The sequence below is a fragment of the Leptidea sinapis genome, chromosome 43, assembly GCF_905404315.1.
Source record: "Leptidea sinapis chromosome 43, ilLepSina1.1, whole genome shotgun sequence".
Taxonomy (NCBI): domain Eukaryota; kingdom Metazoa; phylum Arthropoda; class Insecta; order Lepidoptera; family Pieridae; genus Leptidea; species Leptidea sinapis.
Window position 1 is genome coordinate 4,522,496 of NC_066307.1, and position 21,797 is coordinate 4,544,292.

General features: G+C 32.7%; 1 protein-coding gene across 2 annotated transcripts; it reads left to right on the forward strand.

Moving 5' to 3' along the window:
- Window positions 1–468: 468 nt before the first annotated feature.
- Window positions 469–15,231, forward strand: LOC126977007 (facilitated trehalose transporter Tret1-like). 2 transcript variants are annotated; one of them, XM_050825648.1, is made up of 3 exons: window positions 469–681; window positions 11,064–11,199; window positions 13,116–15,231. In XM_050825648.1, the coding sequence occupies exons 1-3, from the start codon at window positions 661–663 to the stop codon at window positions 14,405–14,407; spliced, it is 1,449 nt and encodes a 482-aa protein (XP_050681605.1). In that variant the 5' UTR covers window positions 469–660; the 3' UTR covers window positions 14,408–15,231. The 2 variants fall into 2 exon arrangements, with proteins under 2 accessions (XP_050681605.1, XP_050681604.1); XM_050825647.1 differs by lacking the exon at window positions 469–681 and adding an exon at window positions 1,372–1,583.
- Window positions 15,232–21,797: the final 6,566 nt, after the last annotated feature.

Consider the following 21,797-nt stretch of genomic DNA (forward strand, 5'->3'; position numbering starts at 1 on the left):
GAAGTACGGTAGTATATATATAACTCGCAATATGCTCAAGTAAACGAGTCTCTTTCAATAAAGTGAGAAAAGTTTAATATTATTTTGTGTTCTGACAATTTCTTTCTCAGCTGTTGTCAATCTAATTCACCTCGTGAACTCGTAAAACCAAAGCGAAGTGTTAACTATACTTGGTTTAAAAGACAAAAGTTTGTTATTGGATCAATTAGGTTGCCTAATTCATAATTTTCCGTCTGTATAAAGTGATACATTTATATATGTGTAAAGAAACCCTACGTAGAGTACGTAGGGTAAAGAACCCTAATCCAGACTCAAAATCAAGTATTGAGAACCTTATTAAAATCGGTTGAACCACATAGAACATATTATTGTGTTCAACATGCACATACTTGCTACATAAAGTGTTCTTTGGTATGTCTATTCTTTTGTAAGTCTAATTAATATATTATTTAATATATATTTTTCTTCTTTGTAATTAGTTGTTGACAGATATTGTTCAGTGCCAGTTATTTTCAATATTAACTTTGTTGTGTGTGATGAAATATAATACATAATAATTTTCCGTGTATTATTGGTATATTTTCTATTTTTATTTTATTAAAAATCGTAACATTTGGAACAAAGAGCATACTGACGATAGTTTTTTGCTTTACCGGAATCATGTCGCCATTTTGTAATCAGGTAATAGAAGATAATAGTTTACTTATCCGTTCCATATGAATTTATAGCTTTATAATTAATTTTTATGGTGTATATAATATTTACCATACATTGTTAAGAAATGTGTCTTGCACAAATAAAACTGAAAACAAAATTTTATGAACGATGTGGGACATGAACCCGCGACCTCTCTGTTCCGTGCGAGCACTCTTTCAACTGAGCCAACCGTTTGAGTTACGTATCGTCATTTGTTAACAGTTTTATTTGTGTAATTAATCAAAGAAGTGAGGGTTTTCACTTTAAAACATAACAAATTGTTTTGCAAGAGCGATAACTCAATAAATTTTTTTAATATGCAAATATTGGGGTTGAGCAGGTTATCAACTGTTAAGTAGATCCTGTAGATGAAGCCACAACCTGAGAGTTAACAAAGCATACAAGATTTTATGACGATACGTCACTCAAACGGTTGGCTCAGTTGGGAAAAGCTCTCGCACGGAGCGCGTGAGGTCACGGGTTCGAGTCTCGCATCGTTCATAAAATTTTGCTTTCAGTTTTATTTGTGTAATTAATCCCAGAAGTGAGGGTTATTACTTTAAAACATAAGAAATTGTTTAAAGTGTCTTGCGTAATTTCTCAAATATATTAATTAATCACTATAGTTATACTCTAAGAAGATTATATAGTACATAATCGCGCCAAAAGTATTACCATTTGAAAAATTATATATGTTTGTACACATAACATCCTAGAAAAATTGCTCATGAGACCAATATAATGACGCGATGGCAAGCGTCCTAATGGTATTACCCTGGTGGCTTGGGCGTCGACACTCTAGTTCCTTCTCATGTCCAAGTTACGTCAGTTGGTGCTGGGGCTGCTGCTTCGACTGCCGAAGACGGCAAGCGTCACTGTCAGTCTCGGTGAGTCTTACATCTTTGTGCCCGTGGGGCCCAGAGGCGCGGAGAATGTACAAATTACTGTCTTCGCGCCTCAACAGGGCTACTGGAAACCCAAGCGCTGGCAGCTATAAGTAGTAGGGATTCGCTGGTTCTAGCTCAGCGTAGTGGGGATTCCCCGGTTCTGCCACCCCGGTTCTGGCTCACTTGTTCGTGATGCTACTTGGTATTGGACAATACTTCGATTCATATGATCGTCCAGCTCAGGGATTAGAGCTGATGTTTTTACAAAGCAATTGCAGAATGTATATCTACAATTATACTACAAGAGTAAAGTATTTATTTACCGCAGTATGTGTTGCCAGTACTGTTTAATGTATACATACTTTAAGTTTAATAAGAAGAGTTTGAATGATTTTATCAAATATTTTGAAAATGATATAATCTGCACCGATGTTTTATTATATCTATCTATCTATTATATATATAAAATTGGAGGTGTGTGTCCCTATATTTCACCTTGCAGCCAAAACTACGCATCGCAGACCAAAAGGGTTTTGTATGTGGCAATAGGTACAAGGTTCCCATTGTGCACTATGGTGGTTGCAAGTCGATAATTATAAGGGTGTAAAAGATACGGGGGTTGAAAGATGTTAACTTTGAAAATGTGACTATTATTGATCTAAAATGGTCTGGATTGTTCAGGAAATTTCTGGAATGTTCTAGAAAGCTTTAATATGTATACCAATGTTCTGATCGATCGAAAATGTTCTAGAAAATTCTAGAATGATCTAGAAAATTCTAGAATGATCTAGAAAATGCCAAAATGATCTGGGAAGTTCTAAAATGATATGGGAAGTTCTAAAATCGACGTTTAGATTCTGATCGAATGAGAATGTTCTAGAAAATTCTAGAATGATCCAGAAATGTTTAGAATGATCTGGGAAATTCTGGAATGATGTAGGGAGTTCTAAAATCTACGTTTAGATTCTGATTAAATAAGAATGTTCTAGAAAATTCTAAAATGATCTGGGAAGTTCTAAAATCTACATTTAGATTCTAATCGAATGAGAAAGTTCTAGATAATTCTAGAATGATCCAGAAATGTCTAGAATGATCTGGAAAATTCTAGAATTATATAAAGAGTTCTAAAATCTACGTTTAGATTCTGATTGAATAAAAATGATTTAGAAAATTCTAGAATGATCTAGAAATTTATCGAATAATCTAGAACATCCAAGAATAATTTGGATATCTTTGGAATGTATTCCAAGGCTCTGATTGATCAAATATATTTGAAATGTTCGAAAAAATTCTAGAATCACCTAGAAATTTCTAGAATGATCTAGAATATTCCAGAATGTTTTAGAAATGATTTATATGCCACGGTTTTGAACGATTAAGAATGTTCTATATATTACTAGATTGATCTAGATTGTATGCTAATTTTCTGATAAATATAAAATGTTCTGGAAATTCCTCCAATGATCTAGAAAGCTCCAAAATGTATCTCAACTTTTTGATAGATTAGAAATATGCTGGATCGTTCTAGAAACTTTTAAAATTTCTTGAGATACTTAAAAGTCGAAATTATTAGAACAATCCGGAAAATTTGGTCGGTAGTGGGGATAATTTTTGCGACTATATAAGCCGAAATGTCAAACCAGTGCTTCAGTCGATTTTTTATAAGAATTGTATAACGAAAAAATAAATATTAAAATAATAGAGATATAATTCTTCATTTACAGCGCTTTCTACATGAAAATAATGAGTTGATAAAGATATTTAAGACTGCGATGGAAAAAATGGTTTCGGATAATTATAAAATAATAATTCGGGCAGATAAAAAGCCAATTGGCGAACACGAAAGACGATTTAATGCACCTCAAGTAAATGAAATAGCCGTAGTTATGGTGGACTATGAAAGTAGTTATAGGGATATTGTGGTACAACGAAGAAGTAATAAGTTGGAACGCATCGCTGAAACTCATCACATGTATGACGCCTTACAGTATCCACTAATATTTTGTCATGGTGAAGACGGTTACCATTTTAATATTCAGCATGTTGATCTACAAACAAATAGCCCTACAAACAAAAAAGTTTCTTCCAAGGAATTTTACGCATATCGGATAATGGAGAGAGTGAATAAATACAATCATATACTCAATTGTCGGAAATTGTTTTTACAGTTTATTGTTGATATGCAAGCAAAAATAGAAGCAGAAAAATTGTTATTTATTCGTCTAAATCAAAATAAATTACGAACGGATGAATATATTCACTTACGAGATGCGGTTGCCAATGATGGGGATGTTGAAAATTTGGGACGATTAGTAATTTTGCCTTCTACATTCATTGGTAGCCCTAGGCATATGCTTCAATATGCACAAGACGCAATGGCGTATGTGAGAAAATATGGTCGTCCTGACTTATTCATAGCGTTTACGTGCAATTCGTCATGGAAGGAAATCAAAGATGAGTTACAATTTGGACAAAAGTCACATGACAGACATGATTTAATTGCGCGCGTGTTTAAACAGAAACAAGTAAAATTCATTTATGCAATTGTGAAGAGTTGTATTTTCGGAAATGTTAATAGCTGGATGTTCTCCATTGAGTGGCAAAAGAGAGGGTTGCCACACTCACACAATTTAATTTGGCTGAAAGAAAAAATTCACTCAAATCAAATCGATGACGTTATTAAAGCAGAATTCCCAAATCCGGAACAAATGATACATGGACCTTGCGGGGCACTTAATATGCAATCACTCGCTCAAAACGATATCCAAGATCATTTTTGAGTGAGACGCAAACGGGAGATGATGGATATCCGCAATACCGACGTCGACCACCGAGTGAAGGAGGATTTACAGCAAAAATTAGAGTACGGGGTGAAGAAATCGAAATTGATAATCGATGGGTTGTCCCTTATAATCCGTTATTATCGAAAATGTTTAATGCACATATAAATGTAGAATATTGCAGTTCAGTTCAGTTAATTAAATATGTGTGTAACTATATTAACAAAGGAAGTGATATGGCTGTCTTTGAAATTACAAATGAAAATAGATATGATGAAATTTTAAGTTATCAAATGGGACGATATATAAATAGTAATGAGGCAGCTTGGCGTATATTGGGGTTTCCGATTCATGACAGTGATCCAGCTGTTTTTCACTTAGCAGTTCACCTTGAGAATGGGCAACGGGTATATTTTACTAATCAAACAGCACAAAAAGTTGCAAACCAACCTGTTAATACTACGTTAACTGCATTTTTCGAATTGTGTCGAAGTGATCTGTTTGCTAGAACTCCTCTTTATGGAGATGTTCCCAGTTATTACACATTCTTCTCATCGCGAAAAGTATTTAATCGACGAAAGAAAGGAGTTTCGGTTGAAGGATTTAAAGGTGTCTTTAAAGATAAAGCTATTGGTCGAGTATATACGGTACATCCAAAGAATGCTGAATGTTTCTATTTACGTCTACTACTTCATGAAGTACGTGGACCAACTTCTTTTGAAGATCTTCGAACAGTAGATGGTTACATTTGCGAAACGTATCGTGAAGCATGCCAGCGTCGTGGTTTATTAGAAAATGATAATCAATGGGAGCAGGCAATGAAAGAGGCAGCAGAAACAGCAACAGCGAATCAACTGCGAGAACTCTTTGCTATAATTCTAACATCGTGTAATCCTTCAAATCCGAATAGACTATGTCTGAAATATCGTGATAGTATGAGTGATGATATTCTAGCAAGACTACGTAGAGAAAATCAAGATATGAATATTACATTCAACGATAATATTTATAATGAAGCTTTGATAATTTTAGAAGATCGATGTTTCGCAATATGTAATCAAACTTTAGTTACTCTCGGAGTGCAATCTCCTAAAAGAAACGAATTAAGCGTGACTAATTCTGAATTATCAAAAGAACTTAATTATAATAAAGATGAATTGCAACGTTACATTGAAGAAAATGAACCAAAATTAACACGAACACAACGAATAGTATATAACACAATAATAAATCGTATTGAGACGAATGCAGGAGGAATAATCTTTTTAGATGCACCCGGAGGTACTGGAAAAACTTTCCTCATTAATTTGGTCCTAGCTACAATTCGGGTGAAAAATGAAATAGCACTAGCATTGGCATCCTCTGGAATTGCCGCGACATTAATGGAAGGTGGAAAAACGGCACATTCTGCACATAATTTGCCATTAAATGTAGCTGAACAAGAATTCCCAGTCTGTAATATCACAAAATTTTCTGTACGTGGCCAAATTTTAATAAGATGCAAACTTATAATATGGGATGAGTGCACGATGGCTCATCGAAAATCACTGGAAGTGCTGGATAGAACATTACAGGATCTTCGGAAAAATACAAAACTAATGGGAGATGCTTTATTGCTACTATCAGGGGATTTTAGACAAACGTTACCAGTTATTCCAAAATCAACTGAAGGGATATGTCATGTGGTAGACACCGAAGAACACCTTATAGACAAAATTTATCCATCCATACAACAAAATTATTTAAATAAAACATGGTTGTCTGAGCGAACAATTTTGGTTACAAAAAATGATGCAGTAAAACGAATAAATGAAAAAATACAGGAAATGATACCGGGAGAGGAAAAAATCTATAAATCAATAGATACAATGATGAATCAAGATGAAAGTTTAAACTTTCCAACGGAATTTTTAAATTCATTAAACCCACCTGGTATGCCTTCTCATGAATTAAAGCTAAGAATTGGATCACCAGTCATATTAATGCGAAATCTTAATACGCCAAAATTGTGCAATGGTACAAGATTATGCGTAAAACAAATTTTGAACAACATCATTGAGGCAGAAGTTCTCACTGGCAAAGAAAAAGGAAACTTGGTTTTTATACCAAGAATTCCAATAATTTCGAATGATTTACCATTCTATTTTAAACGGTTACAATTTCCTGTACGATTAGCTTATAGTATGACTATCAATAAGGCGCAAGGTCAGACGTTCCGATTTTGTGGAGTTAATTTAAAAGAATCCTGTTTTTCACATGGTCAACTCTATGTAGCTTTTTCACGCGTAGGACAGAAAGAAAATTTATTTGTTTATGCACCAGAATGCAAAACTGTAAATGTAGTATATAAGAATGTATTTCAATAAAAATGTTTAGGATATCAGTTAATGTTAGATGATAAAAGATATTAATGTCTACTTAGTCGTAATATTTTAATGTAAAAATAAGTAAGATCAATAAATTAATAAGAAAAAAGAAAATGTGTCTTTTATGTGAAAAAATTGTGAAGTAAGTAGTGATAGATTATTAACATTAACAAATAAGTATACAATTAAAAATGACCCAGCGAAGCGGGTATTCATTAGTACTTTATATAAATCGTCTTTTAAAAATAAATAATAAATACAGCACAAAACTATCGTTTTAATCGTAGTAACGATTGTGAGAGAGGTGATTAGTAAATTACCTCTATCACATTCATGGAAATTTTAACATTGAGTCGCTCACCAATCATTAGCTTAATGACTGGCACCTTCGACTGCCATGTTTATACATTTCTGGGTTTACTCCAGTTGTTTAAAATATTATTGGTCAATGGGCAGCAATGTAAATACTATTTCAGTTTCAGTTGCGTATTTTGAATTAAGAACCCGATCTGGACAGTGACATCAGTGGAGTAGCAGTTAGGTATTTTTTTAAACCCAGACGAAAAAGAGGGTTGCTATAAATTTTACGTTCGTCAGTCTGTCCCTATTTTCCGATTAAGATCTGTTTAGTCGGAGGTTTTTTTCGTTTTTAATCAAAAATTACACTCATATTATAAAGGGGAAAGTTTGTATGTTTAATTATTGGCTTGTGTTTATATTAATTGTTACTTCTTTAAGTTCTAAAGGGATTTGGATTTAATAAGTTAAGGTAACCTTTAATGAAAGAAACGTATACTCAAATATAATATTTTTTTATTTACATAAAATAATTACTTAAACTAGTTATTTAAATGTTAAGTTCCTTGAATTGAATTAAATTTATCTTTTGGACTTAGATATCTTTATCAGGGTATCTTTTTGGTATATGTAGTGTATGTGTGTTTAGTGGTAAAATATAAATACGCTTATTTGGTTTGTAAATTTTTTCACATCTCTCTCTTGCTACGAACTGGCGCCAATTCTCTTTCATTATTTCGTGTACGGGAAAGCTTTAAAATATTAGCTTTCACCTATTTGCGATGTAAATAAGTATCAATTATCACTAGGTAACGATACTTCCGTGATAACGTGTAAATAGCACTAGTATGTAATTGTTCACGTTATTGTAAGCCATTCACATTACACAAAATACAATATTACTAATCATTAGCCATCACTAGGCCTTTAAAAAAATTTATAAAAAAACAACCGACTTCAAAAACACTATTCCAAAACAATAGATATAATATGCACTAAAAAGTACAAAATAATTGCATATTTTAATACAATCTAATTAATAAATCTAATTCTAGTAACATGGAACATGGAAGCACCAGCTTTGAAATAAAAAAAGAATTATCAAAATCTGTTCAACCAGTCGAAAGTTCTGAGGTAACAAACATAGCGACGAATTGAGAACCTCCTCCTTTTTTGAAGTCGGTTAAAAAGAGCGAGTCTATTGTTTTCATTTTTGACTGTGTCCTTTCATCTGTCCCATTCTGACAAGCGGATCTTGTCTGGGGACTTGTCAATAATTAATACCATATTTAATGAGAAAATATTCGTTTTATTATTTTTTTTTGCTTTTTGCGTATCAATCTTATTTAAATAAAATAACCTTACCGATGATAAATTACACCATCTGTTTTTAGAGTCGTTAAGGTATTATTTAAGCACTTTTTATAGCACACTTAGGTTTGTTGATTGACACACAGTTGACACACGACTAAGGAGAAAAGTGTGCTTACATGGTCTTTAAGCACACTTTTGCCGTTCCGTTATCAGACTGCGAATGATTTGTCCATATGTATAGAATGTCATTGTCTAGATTAAATAATTTAGTCTTTAGTGAAGCACGGCAATCAAGTCGCCTAGGACTATAACAGGATTATTCCAGAGGTGGAACGTGTACTTAAATATTAATAACACTATTGGACATATAACTCTAGGTATGGAATGGCAAATTTATACATATTTAATGAACTTCAGAGTTAGATCGACGATATTTTCGTACCGTAATGTGCCTTTTATCTTTTTTGTGTTCTATTTATGGTAGCCTGTTTGATATTCGACGTCAGGTTCTGAATTTTCCGTATTTTGCGAGTTTTCCATAATGTATTATATTTTATTCCAAATTGAATTAATTTTAAACACATGGAAATGTTACAATTTTATCTACCTCTGCGGTTCGAAAGGAAATAGCTCAAAACAAGAATTATAAACGCAGCAAATGCAATGCGGAATAAATTGAATCAACTCAGGAAATATGCTACTGCGTACGCAATAGGGGAAGTGTTAAGTCAAGTCAAGAAATTTTTTATTAAAATAATTAATAAAATTTAATTTTTAATAAAATCACAAAATTTTCACATTTTTTATTAAAATAATCGCTCTTCGTCTCGTTCTCTTGTTCGTTGTTTTAATATTGATAAAGACCCAGTGTTTAGTAGTTTTTATAAAACAGAAGAAGAAATTAGATTTAAATTCATATTGTTTTTATGAATTTCTGTTTTTGTATTTTTGACGTATATATATTAAAAAACAATATAACTCAATTAATATGGTTCACTTTTGAAAAATTCATATGGGGGTTAAATTATGGAACATGTATGTATATGAGAAAGCTTGACAAAAAAGCGTTACTATGCCGAAGAGCTTACAAATTAACTAAATAATAAAATCACACTAACAAAAAGGAAGAAATTAAAAGAGTCAAAAGTTAGAACATATTTCTGACAATACCTAGTTATGTATTTATAAAGCTGTCATTCACTTAATTGGTTAAGCCATATTCTTCCCCAGGATGTAAAAATAATAGGGGAGTCCCAGGCCCAAGGCACTGTATATGTATCAGCTAAACCAGTACGAAACGACGCACGCACACAGACACACATATATATATACTGGGCCCAGGGGTATCGTAAGATGTGACTAAGAGGTCTTCGATTTCGACCAGACACGACCGTATTAACACCAAGCACGAAAAAGAAAACCGGCGTGAAGTAGCGGCGTACCATCGCTGTCTTTCGCATGGATGAGTGTCGAAAATCGACACCCATCCCCCTATCCCTCAAACACAATATGACAGCAGGTCTTTAGGGAATCTTACCCCAGGAAGGTACCGGCTCCTCTAGCTTTCCAAGCATTCTTGCTCATGCCGCTTTTCTAACAGGGCTTGCTTGGAGCACAGTACCTCGTCTCACCTAGGATAGACGCGGTAAAAACACCACCTGACTGCACTTCTTATTTGTAGACTTTTGCTAAATTTAGGCATTTAGCTCCAACTTTAACGTCATCCACCACAACGGTGTCTACAGCTCCCATGGTACCCTACCCTATAATGCCCTACGAGAATACAGCCAGTGACGTGATATAAGACCCAAAACTCATATCAAAAAGAGACGAGATGTGTAATTACAGTGTCGCTATGTAATTTAAATGTTTACTGGTTGCTTGGAAAACACTACTATTTATTAGTGATCAATAAAGTGTCCAATAAACACTGATATGTTTATCGAGTGTATATAGTGTGCTCTTACCGTAAGCCAAGTTTAGACTTATAGTACTTTGAGAATGTACCTAATATACAATTAATTATACAACGCTTACAGAAAAAATAACACAGATGCTTTATATGCCCCTGGTACGTACAAAATGACAGCCTTAATCGTGAAGCTCAGGGGCAAAGAATTCATCATTCCCGTGATGGTATCACGGCTGTAGTATGAAGACTGTAAAGAAGTAAACCTAAACTAATCATTGTTTCAATGTTTCATTGTTTATATTATAAAGGTAAAAACTGTAATGAAAATGCATGAAAATACTTCCTCGTACTACAAAGCTGTGGAATGAGCTTCCTTGTGCGGTGTTTTCGGGACGACACGATTCCTCTGGTGTTATTCCATAAAAAAAAATACTGTCTTCCTTATAATAGAAACTATAAGACAATTGCTAATGGACATCTTCATACTTTTACTCTCATTCGTAAATTAAGTTTCAAACAGTTTACTAGCCTAAGGATAGATTGCGAATGTGACCCATCATTGAAAAGCTCCGGTGGCAGTTTGTGGTGTTGATGATGATACAATTAATTGAAAAAAAAAAAAAAAAAGACTTTTTAATTACAAAAAAAAATAAACGCAGAAGATAATTACGTAAAACATAAACAGGAATTTCTCTAAATCCTCAAATTTCTCTAAATTCCTCTAAATCATAAATTTTTTCAGTAGAAAATATAATGTTGTCTGGTTTAGCTTGTGCATCTGATATATTGATTGTATTTTTTTTAATTCCAGCTGTTCGTGGCGGCATCACCTTTACTATCCGCGCTCTCGTCAGGAGGTCTCATTGGCTACCCGAGCGTGTTATTACAACAATTCAAACAAAATGACAGCTCCATTCATATTGATGTCGACACATCATCTTGGATCGGTATGTCATCTCAATAACTTTCTTTTAAAATTAAAATAAGGGTTGAGAGGAGCACGACGTTCAGCTGATAGTAATTGATACGCCCTGCTCAGTACAATGCAGTGCCGCTCAGGATTATTGAAAAACCTAAAAAATCACATAAGTTGTCAAGTCTCATTTGCCCAGTAATTTCAGAACACAGTAATGCTTACACTTACTGCTTCGGAAGAAATAGGCGCCGTTGTGGTACCCATAATCTAGATTTTATTACTTTCTATTCCTATTTCATATAAAACGGGTTATGGCCTTATATTGATTGATTGACATTAATTATTATTAGAATATATTTTAACGTCTAATGTGTGTATGAAAAATAAAATAAACAAAAAGTTATAATATATAATAATATACAGGGTTATTGGTAATTCGACGTATTACCGTTACGAGGTGATGGGAGCGATTATTTTATCGCTCATATGCATTTTGCTAAAGTGATAAAATCCTTGAGTTTTAAGTTTTTTAGCTTTTTTAAAAAAAAGTTAGAATTGCCACTTCAAAGATTTATTTAAAAAAGTATACATTCAAATACTTTTTCTTCTTCTGATGTATAGAAAAATTAAATACTGGTTATTTATCAATATTAAAACAACAATTACGCTATCGACGTCCAAATTTAAAAAAGCGAGCCAAAAAAAGAGTCTATAGCCAGCCTAGAACTATCCAATGATTGAGAAAATGGCTATCGAGCCATCGCCTAACATTGACACCAGAATCTGCACATTTATCTTAATTGTTACTTATTATTAATTATTTATTGTTATTAATTACAGAAGATTAAATTAGTTTGAGTTGAATTAGTTGATTACACTAATGCATAACTAAAGTCTAAGTCAAAGTTTTTATTTGCATAAACATGTTAGATTGAAGTTACATAAATATTATTAAGTACATGTTTGCCACATTTATGATGTGCAAATTTTATAAAATACATTTCTAAATCATTAGTTACAATAATGTAAATTGAACAAAAGATTAGTAGCAGTATTAAATAGTATATAGTCAAGTTTTTAGTTGAAAATATTCGTCTAATGAATATAAGCAGGTTTTACTAAGGTATATTTTCAATTTAGATGAGAAATTCCTATGGAGGATACCTCTCTTATTATTTTTGGGATGTGATTATAGATTTTTATGCACATACACGAACAGTTTCTCTGAAATAATGTAGTTCTGCAGCAAGGTACTTGTAGTTTGGTGGGGTCCCTGGATGGGAAAATGGTGTTTTCATGTTTACTGAATTCGCTAAATTGTTTTCGAACAAACATACAGCACTCAAATATGTATAATTCAACAATTGTTAATAAGTTATATTTTTTAAATACGGGTCTGCAGCTTTCAAGGGGTCATTTTTCTGCTGGAAATAATAATAGAAAAAATAATGACTATACAATAAATACAAGAAACTGACCAATCAGAGACGGCCTCATACACTAACCATCAGTAAAATTGTCGGAATATAATAATATTGCCTTTCAATATCACTATAGAATACCTGTGACATTATAATGTCACTAAAACCAGGCCGTAAAATTGTGAGAAATGAAGTCCATTCACCATTTAAATTTTATAATTTCACTAGTGATGAAATTGTAATGTTACGGCTTTGAAAATATATCTATGTCATATATTCTATATTCAGGTGTAAATAAAGTTCAGACCTGAAACAAAACCTATTAATAATCATTATAATTCTATTGACATCTGCCAATAAAATTACCAGCTCTAAAAGAAAAATAAGCCCTTATTTCTCTATTTAATAACATTTTGGATTTAGATTTGAACTACCTCTCACTACCAAAATAATTCATTAACTTATTTAGTTTTGTTTTGTTTATTTCGTATTATTGTATTTATTATTAATATATTTTTTGTTCCAGCTTCCATACATGGCCTTGCGGGTATTCCAAGTTTATTTATACCTTACATTATGCAACATCGAGGTAGAAAGTTTGGCTACCACATTTGTTGTTTACTCGTGATGCTCGGATGGACGATAATTTACTTCGCGAAGAACGCAACAACTGTTATTATTGGCGAATCCTTTCAAGGTCTCGGTGCTAAGAGTCTATTAGTAGTAAGCTATATGGCCATCAGTGAGATGGGGCATCCACGATATCGGAATATATTAATGCTCTTTTATACGACTTCACAAACAATAGGTGTGACATCAGTACATATTATGGGCGCTTACATTTATTGGAAGACTATATGCATTGTTATGTTATTGCCTGTTGTTTTTGCATTTTTTATGAGCTGTTTTTGGCCTGAATCACCAGCATGGTTAGCACATAAAGGCAGATTTGAAGAATCCAAAAAATCTTTTATTTGGCTTCGAGGGACAGATGAAGAGTCTGTTGCCGAAATGAATGCATTGTTAGATGCCCAGAAAAGTTATATACTTAAGAAAAAAACAAATATTTATGGAAAAAGAAATCATTTTGCAAGAGATGCCTGGGAAAAAATATCAAGTAAAGACTTTTATGTGCCAGCTACTCACATGTTCCTCCTTCTCTCCGTTTATTATTGGAGCGGTAACTTAGTATTCCTCGTATATGCAATGAACATGATAGAAAACGTAACCAAAGATGAAAGTTCCGCTTTTGTTGCAATGATTGTAATGGATCTTGTTACCTTATTAGGAAATACTGTTGCCTTTATATTTTTTAAGCATTTTAAAAACAAGACTGTTCTTTTAACAAGCGGAATTGGAAGTGCTTTTTTCTTATTGGCTTCCGCTATTGCTTCGTTTTTACAATTTGATGGATCATTGTCAAGGGAATCTTTATTATGTCTTTATTTTTTAGTAGGATTTATGATTGCATCTAGCTTAGGAATATACACTACACCGTACGTAATGGCCTCCGAGATAATGCCAATGCGACATCGAGGAATAGGAGGTTCTTTGATGGTTATTATTATTTGTTCTTCGTATAGTTTTACTCTCAAAATAGCTCCATACTTAGTTCTTTACTTAAAACTACATGGAACCTTTTTATTATATGCAATAACACTAAGTGTATGTCTTATATGGGTTTGGATGTTTGTTCCGGAAACAAAAAATGAAACTTTGCAGAATATTGAAAGACATTTCATTGATACGAATATAAATGATTCTACAAATCTAGAAAATGACGAAGCAGAGAAATTGAATCTAAGAGTTGTATTATAGATAAATCTGTTGAATATGAAGATACAAAAAATAAATAATATGTAGTTTAAAAAAACTAAAAAGCACGCTTTATATAAAATTCTACTAAGGGTGTTAGTATTAATTATTAAGTATTATTATTAAGCACCCCACGCTTTTTTTACAATAAAATATATTTTTTTTACACTATTTTCAATTTAAATTTATTTTATATTTTTTAGTTGAATTTTATACAAAGCGTGCTCTTTAGTTTTTTAACTATTATTTATTTTTCATTTTTTAGTCAAATTAGTGTAATTTCATCGGTCCTCGATAAATCTACAAAGTTTGAACGAAATCTAGCCGTTTAAAGTGAGTCAAAATCGCGCCCAAAGAAGTCGGTTACAAACATACAAACATCCATACAAACATACAGGTGAAGCTAATATAAAGCGTATAATAATTGTTGCTACGAAATAGATGTGTTTAAATAAAACAAACCATTTGAAATTCGATTGAAAAAAATACTTCGTCAAATCCAATATAAAATATAAAAGGCTAAGTAACAAAATATTTTTTTAGTTTGAGAAACACTTCTTACGAACGTTCTACTAGACCGTGAACAAATAATAATTACAACTATTTTGTTCTTTCCTTTATTTGGTGAAACAATAATAAGTCTTTCCTTAGTGTCACACTCAGATTCAGATGTTGAATTTATTTTTTAATTCACATTTATAGATCCACGACATGACAGATTAGGCACTTTTCATTTATACATCTATGTTATATTGGAACTAAAATATATAACTTTGAGTTTTCACATTTAACTGTCCAAATTGGTTTATAATAAATAATGGACTCGATTGTTTTGTTTTGTTTAGTGTAGTTGTTTATATTGGCAATAACGTTTGACATTTGTGATGTGTGTTTTAACACATTTAGTGACTTTGACATAAAGACAATTGCTGTCTCTTAATTGTCTTATTAACAAAATTAGCAGCAAGCTACACGTTTTAGGAAAGTGTATTATTCTATCTATTTTATTTATTCAACTAATATACGAGAAGTACTTATAAAAGGGTATTTTTCATTTATTTACACACCAATCATAATAAAGACTTTTACTTCAAATAAGTAAATATAGGATGAGACGATATTTGAAGCAACAATAGTATCAATAAGTGTTCACGGTGGTCGCTTCTGCTCGCCAAGCCGGGTATACTCTGAACCAATATCGGTTTAATTACACCAAAGACAACATTTGTGCTACACTCGTGTCAGGAGCGAGATTGAGATCAGTTCTTAATGATTTCTGTTATTTATAGTATTACAACTAAGTTGTTTTATATCAGTATTATTTGGAAGAGTTCATTCAAGTGGCAAATGATAGTTGGCAATCGAAGAAAGTTTTAGTTAAGGGACGAATATGAAATATATATTTGTTTATGATTGATACCTACAAAGGTATCGATCATCATATCTGTTGTAAGACGTCCAAGTGCGGACAAAAATCTCCACGATAATCGGTCCTGCGCTACCCTCATCCAACGTATTCCGGCGATCCTGACCTGATTATCAGTCCATCTTGTGGGGCTTGCCAACACTGCGTCTTCCGGTACGTGGTCGCCATTCGAGGAATTTACTGCCCCAAGTAGTTCCCACTATGTGCACTGCCCACTGCTACTTCAGTTTCGCAACTATTTATACTATAGGCTATATCGGTGACTTTACTTTTTCTTCTATGGATGCCCTCATTTCATTCGATCTCGAAGGGAAACTATGAGCATAGCCCTCTATGATCCCTCATAGTTATCAAAAGCGATCAAAAACGTAGAATAACTGGTGTTCAATGAGATTTTATTACTATTATGTCTGTGTAAAATAATGCCCAATTATTGAATAAGATAGTTGACAGAGTTATGTGAAAGCTTTTCATCCTATTATATTTATATTAACAAAATAATAAGCATTATTATTAACGAGTATATAGTACGATATTGGTACAATCCTTATTCAAACACTTCATTAGCCTGCAGAGTGAGGTGGAGGTAAAGGTGACGTAGCGTCAGTTATTGACATGGAAATCTTAAAGAGAGATAAGATACATTGAAGCAAATTGCCTGTATAAATCTATAAAGTAAATCTGAAGATATACTTATATTATAGAAACATCAACAGGGACTAGAAGAAATTCTTCAGAAAAGCATTGTGGGTATGGTTTAACGCCGGTAATGCCCTCTGTGAATCCTTCGGAGCTTCAAAATTAAAATATTTTTATTCAAAATAGGATTCAAAATCACTTATCACCAAAGAACGCGGAGATCACTTAATTATAAGAAGGAATTATAATTGATACTTTATTAAATAGTGTTGAATGGCTTCAAAAGGAACATTTCATAGATAATTTCGAAAAACATAATGGATATAATCCAGTAAATATAACCACGGGTCTTCAACATAAACATTTGTCAAGGTTTGTTACGACTACGAGGGCTGTAAACTGAAAGCTACAATGAATAACCCTTATCTAATTCACAGAAACAATAACAAATAAATTAAGACTCGCTGTCTTGATTTTCATATTTAACTTAATTTGTATTCTTCTAGGTGTTAGATAGCGGCCCTGAATTCTCACAATAAAATAAAGAACTGTCAGTCGTAGGACCGCACGTGAGAAGTGAAAACTATTTTTTTAATTAAAATTTACATAAAACGCTATAATTATTATCGATAGATAAACAAAAATTAAATAAATTGGTTTTTTAATATATTTATTCCGTTATTAGAACAATTCTCGACACTCATGGTTTTTGTTAAAATTGATACAAGTAAGTCAAAAGCATGACGAGGTCAACCATGACTTCAACCCATAAGTTCTTCCCCTTCCGAAAATCACTCTAGCAAAAGAACTTTTAACAAAAAACTTTTCGGTAATTAAAAAAACTAAATCTCTTAAACATCACCATCTTTTAAGTCTAATAACTTGACACACTTTTCACACAAATTATCTTGCCTCAAGTTAAGCATATATAGCCTGTGTTATGGGTTACAAGACAATGATATATTTAATACAATATACTTACTTAAACATACATATATTCATATAAACATACATAAATACATTTAAACATCCATGACTCGGAAACAAACATCCATATTCATCATATAAATGCTTGCACCTACCGGGATTCGAACCCGGGACCTCTAGCTTAGTAGGTAGGATCGGCTCTCGGCTATTCAGGTTGTCTAAAAAATGATGAGCTTTTGTACTCACACTGTCAGTTAGTTTAAATAGAGTAGGTTATACAACAAATAACCAACAGTTTACTGCACATACCTCATTGTCTATCTCTCCAATACTAAAAAAAATGCAATTAACCGGGTACCAATAAACTAGCCATGCTCTTACAAGTCTAAGGCTACTAATATTAATAAAAATTATACTAAATTAATCACAAATTATGGTTTTTACTTTACATCCAGTATTTCGAACATTAATTATTATGTACAGATATCAATCTATATATATAAAAGAAAGTCGTGTTAGTTACACCATTTATAACTCAAGAACGGCTAGACCATTTTTTCTGTTGTTTGATTTTTTGGGTTACTCTTAGTCCGGGATAGGATAATAAGTAATAAAATATCGAAAAAATCACAAAAAAATATTATAATAAAAACATTTATTTTCTCATACATTTTTTATGGATTTACATTTTCCTGACATCTCGAGAACAGAAAGAATTCAATGAAGTTTTTTGTTAGTTTCACGCTACATGAGTAATAAAATACAACTGACAGTGCACGTCATCTTATTCAAGTTGACTGGTGACAAGTTCTAAGAACGACAATTTAATCCGATATTCAGGGTATTAATTTATTTATATTCTTACACACAATACAGTAGAAGAATAACATACCTACTATACTTATTCCTATGTATTATGTATGCTAATTCTAAAAATAAGTGTTTATAAATCAGTAATACGGACTTTGCTTTTGATTTTGTAGATACAAGGACAGATTCACCATCGAATTGGATCATTGCAATCTCTCGAAGATGCACACCATAAATTTTAACAATTATATTTCATGGGCACGATGGAGGAACAACGACATGAAGAGATCAATGCAGCAATGATAACAGCAATTCTTCATGATCTGCAGCAACTACTTCATGAACATTTTGCATGTCGAGTTAGCCCGCAAATCTTTAATTTCCGATCCGTCTTGCATTCGCCATGACCATTAACAAATATCAAGGCCAATTGCTGATAGTTTGTGGTCTGAATCTAGAAAATCCATTTCCCATGGTCAATCTATATATATATATATAGTCACTCATCACGATATCTCTGGAACCATAAGGCGTAGAGACTTGAAATTTGGTAGGAATATTCCTTTCGTCAAGTAGAGCACTAAGAACGGATTTTTCAAAATTCCATCGGCGAGAGTTTTTTTTAAAAGAACAACGTCTCTCGGGTCCGCTAGTTATTAATATAGAAAGTTTTCGCATAACTGATTGGAGTTCAATCCAGCGACAAATATTTTATACAATAATATCGAAAACACAAAGTTGCACAGCATGAGCTAGTAGGTAATAGTAGGTATACATCGATAAAGCACAACTCTAAAAGTGTTTAAAATTTCTATCTCGTAGCGAGTAACGAATTCAATAAGAGTCGTCTGAGGTGGACGGGCACGTGCCAGTCGCTAGAGCCACCTACTGGCTACACGGGCTAGCATTTCCTTTCAGCGCTCATGTAATATTAATACAGCATTCACCTTAGCACCAATATATATTTAAAATCTTCAGTAGATAGCTGCAATCCAATACCAACGTATTCGGATATTTTATGTTTCTTTTTCTGCAATGTTTTCATATAACTTGTAAATGTATATGTACTAGTTATTTATTGAAATAATATTTCTAATATCAATAATATAAATATGAGAGTAAAATTATTATGATGCGCACGCGCAGTTACATCATTTTCTGACTTCGTGAATTTAGTCCTTTTAAATAGAAAAGAAGGACAAACGAGCGTACGGGTCACCAAGTGTGGTTTATAATATCATTCTTTACACACAAGTTTTAGAGTTAGAACGATTTCGCTCCGTACCCGTGAAAATATAGTCCGAAGTAGTCGTAGACCTATTTCTATGGTAGTTTACGCATAAGATCCGGCTTCCGTCATCCGATTTCTGTCCGTCAACTACAACTACATCGGAAAATTTTTCATGGATACTCATCGGATTCGGATCGAACGTAGTGCAAAAGCGCTCTTATTTTTATTTTGCCGTTGACGAAAATATGAAATCCGCTTAAGTGCGTACATAAATAGACACTCACACACTTAAAATAAAGAGTAAATTATATTCACGATATATATATATTTATATCATTAAAATAGTCTATATATAGTATATATATCATTAAAATAGTCTTAAATTAAATGGTGCTTCACTAGAGGAAATGGTACTTTTGTAATATTCAAATTCAAATTCAAATTCAAATTCAAATTCAAATTCAAATATTTTTATTCAAAATAGGATGTGAAATCACTTATTGAAAGTCAAAAAAACTACCACCCATTCCAAAGTGAATGCCTCAGGCCTGAGAAGAATGGGCGCAACAAACTCAGCGGGCTTTTTTTTTTCATCAAAAATATGTTTTACAATTAAAGTAACATTGTACAATTAAACTTATTATTTAATAGCCTGAGGGCGGTCGCTCCATTCCCAATCTGTGGTATCATTAAGAAAGTCATTTATGTTATAGTAACCTTTACCACACAAACGTTTTTTAACAATTCTTTTGAATAACGTAACACCTAACAATATTAGGATTTAAACAATGAAATTGTTTTTTCGTACTGAAAAATTAAAATAATATTTCTTTATAAGATAAAATTTATAAATTTAATCGAAGTATTTACTCTCGTAATCTATACATTCCTGTTATCTCAGGGGAAGTCATTTTATCTCTTTGCGGTAGAGCTTTGGGGGCCGGACTCAGTTAAATTCTGTGAACGAATTTTAAATTGTTTTTCTTGAAAATATATTTGATAGGGCAAGAGAGATGTTCGAAGATTTCTAAATGTTTATCGGTTCGTGTGAGGTCTTCCGTTATTGTCATAATAGTAGGGGAGCCCAAGCGGGGATGTCGGGATTTACTAAAGCGCGGCAGATTAATATACAGGGGGATACCTTGTACCCGGTTAAGTACCTCCACCAAACATGAGGCCCATATATAAGGCCACCCGTGAAGGATACAGGATCATTTTAGTAAAAAAAAATTAACCATCAGAAATTCTCGAGCGCGTCAGATTAAGGTAGGGTGAGTTAATTACATCCTAAAAAGTGTATATTCCACTAATCTGACAATTTGAGAGTGAAGTAAAGAAAGGGGAGGGCAGCAAACTTGTAAAAAAAACGTCATCTCGACATTCTCGAGCGTAGCTAAATTTTTTTTATTTTGAAGGAAATAATTCAAGAATAATGAAAAATATATAATCTGACGATTTCCGCAAGCCGAAATAACAAAAATTCGTCGATGAAGTTAAATGCGTGCAGCTGCGTAATGCCTACATTTCCTTCTCTGTGTTTCTATTCCTCTCTCACTCTTTCTCAACCTATTACTCTCTCACTCCGTCCCCACTCTGGTTTCTGCTGCCATGACGCCATCACAGCTGATCATAAGGACTCGTTCGAAAATATTTAATATGAATGATAATAATTTAAAATGTGTATTTTGTGGTGAAAGTACCTTACAAAAAACAATTAAATTTACAGTGGCAGTTAAAAAAATGTGTTGATATTTTTGGAATATCGTCGGAGCAAGCCGGTTATCCGAAACTATCGAAGAACATATGATAACCTCGAATTGTCGATGAAATCATCATTAAATGATTTATATCACGCACAGTGCTATAAATAATTTACTGCAATTAAAATACCGCGAGACTTTCAGTATTTACAAGATCGAAGTGTAGTGGAGCATGAAAATGCACCGGAAGTTTCGGGAAATAACTCCGTAACACATGCTCCTGTTTCTGGAGAGAGTTCTGAAGCACATGGTACTATTGATTCTTTGTCTACTGAGGTTGCTGGTACATTGACAGATGAGTAAGTGCTAACATGACTTCATTTATTAAATATTTATAATACTAAAATTGAGAGACATCTGATAATTTTTAGAATTTTATTAACAAAAACTTCATTTTTCAGAACTTCTAGCTCTGAAAAATTATAAATGAGATTTTTATAAATAATTTTCTATCTCTAGTTTATTTTGATATTTGTGACTCTACTAAACGGCGTTCTAAAGAGTTCCCTCAAAATTAGATTTCCTGTGAATTTGAACCGATTCGGACCCATAGATTTTGAGAAATTTTGAAAAATCTCAAAAAAATACGTATTTTTTTAA

Excerpts from the sequence above, each read along its gene's own strand:
- LOC126977007 (XM_050825647.1), top strand. The coding sequence starts at position 1,446 with ATGGCAAGCGTCCTAATGGTATTACCCTGGTGGCTTGGGCGTCGACAC. Across the intron at positions 1,584-11,063 it reads AAGCGTCACTGTCAGTCTCG|CTGTTCGTGGCGGCATCACC; the intron begins GTGAGTCTTACA and ends TTTTAATTCCAG. Across the intron at positions 11,200-13,115 it reads CGACACATCATCTTGGATCG|CTTCCATACATGGCCTTGCG; the intron begins GTATGTCATCTC and ends TTTTTGTTCCAG.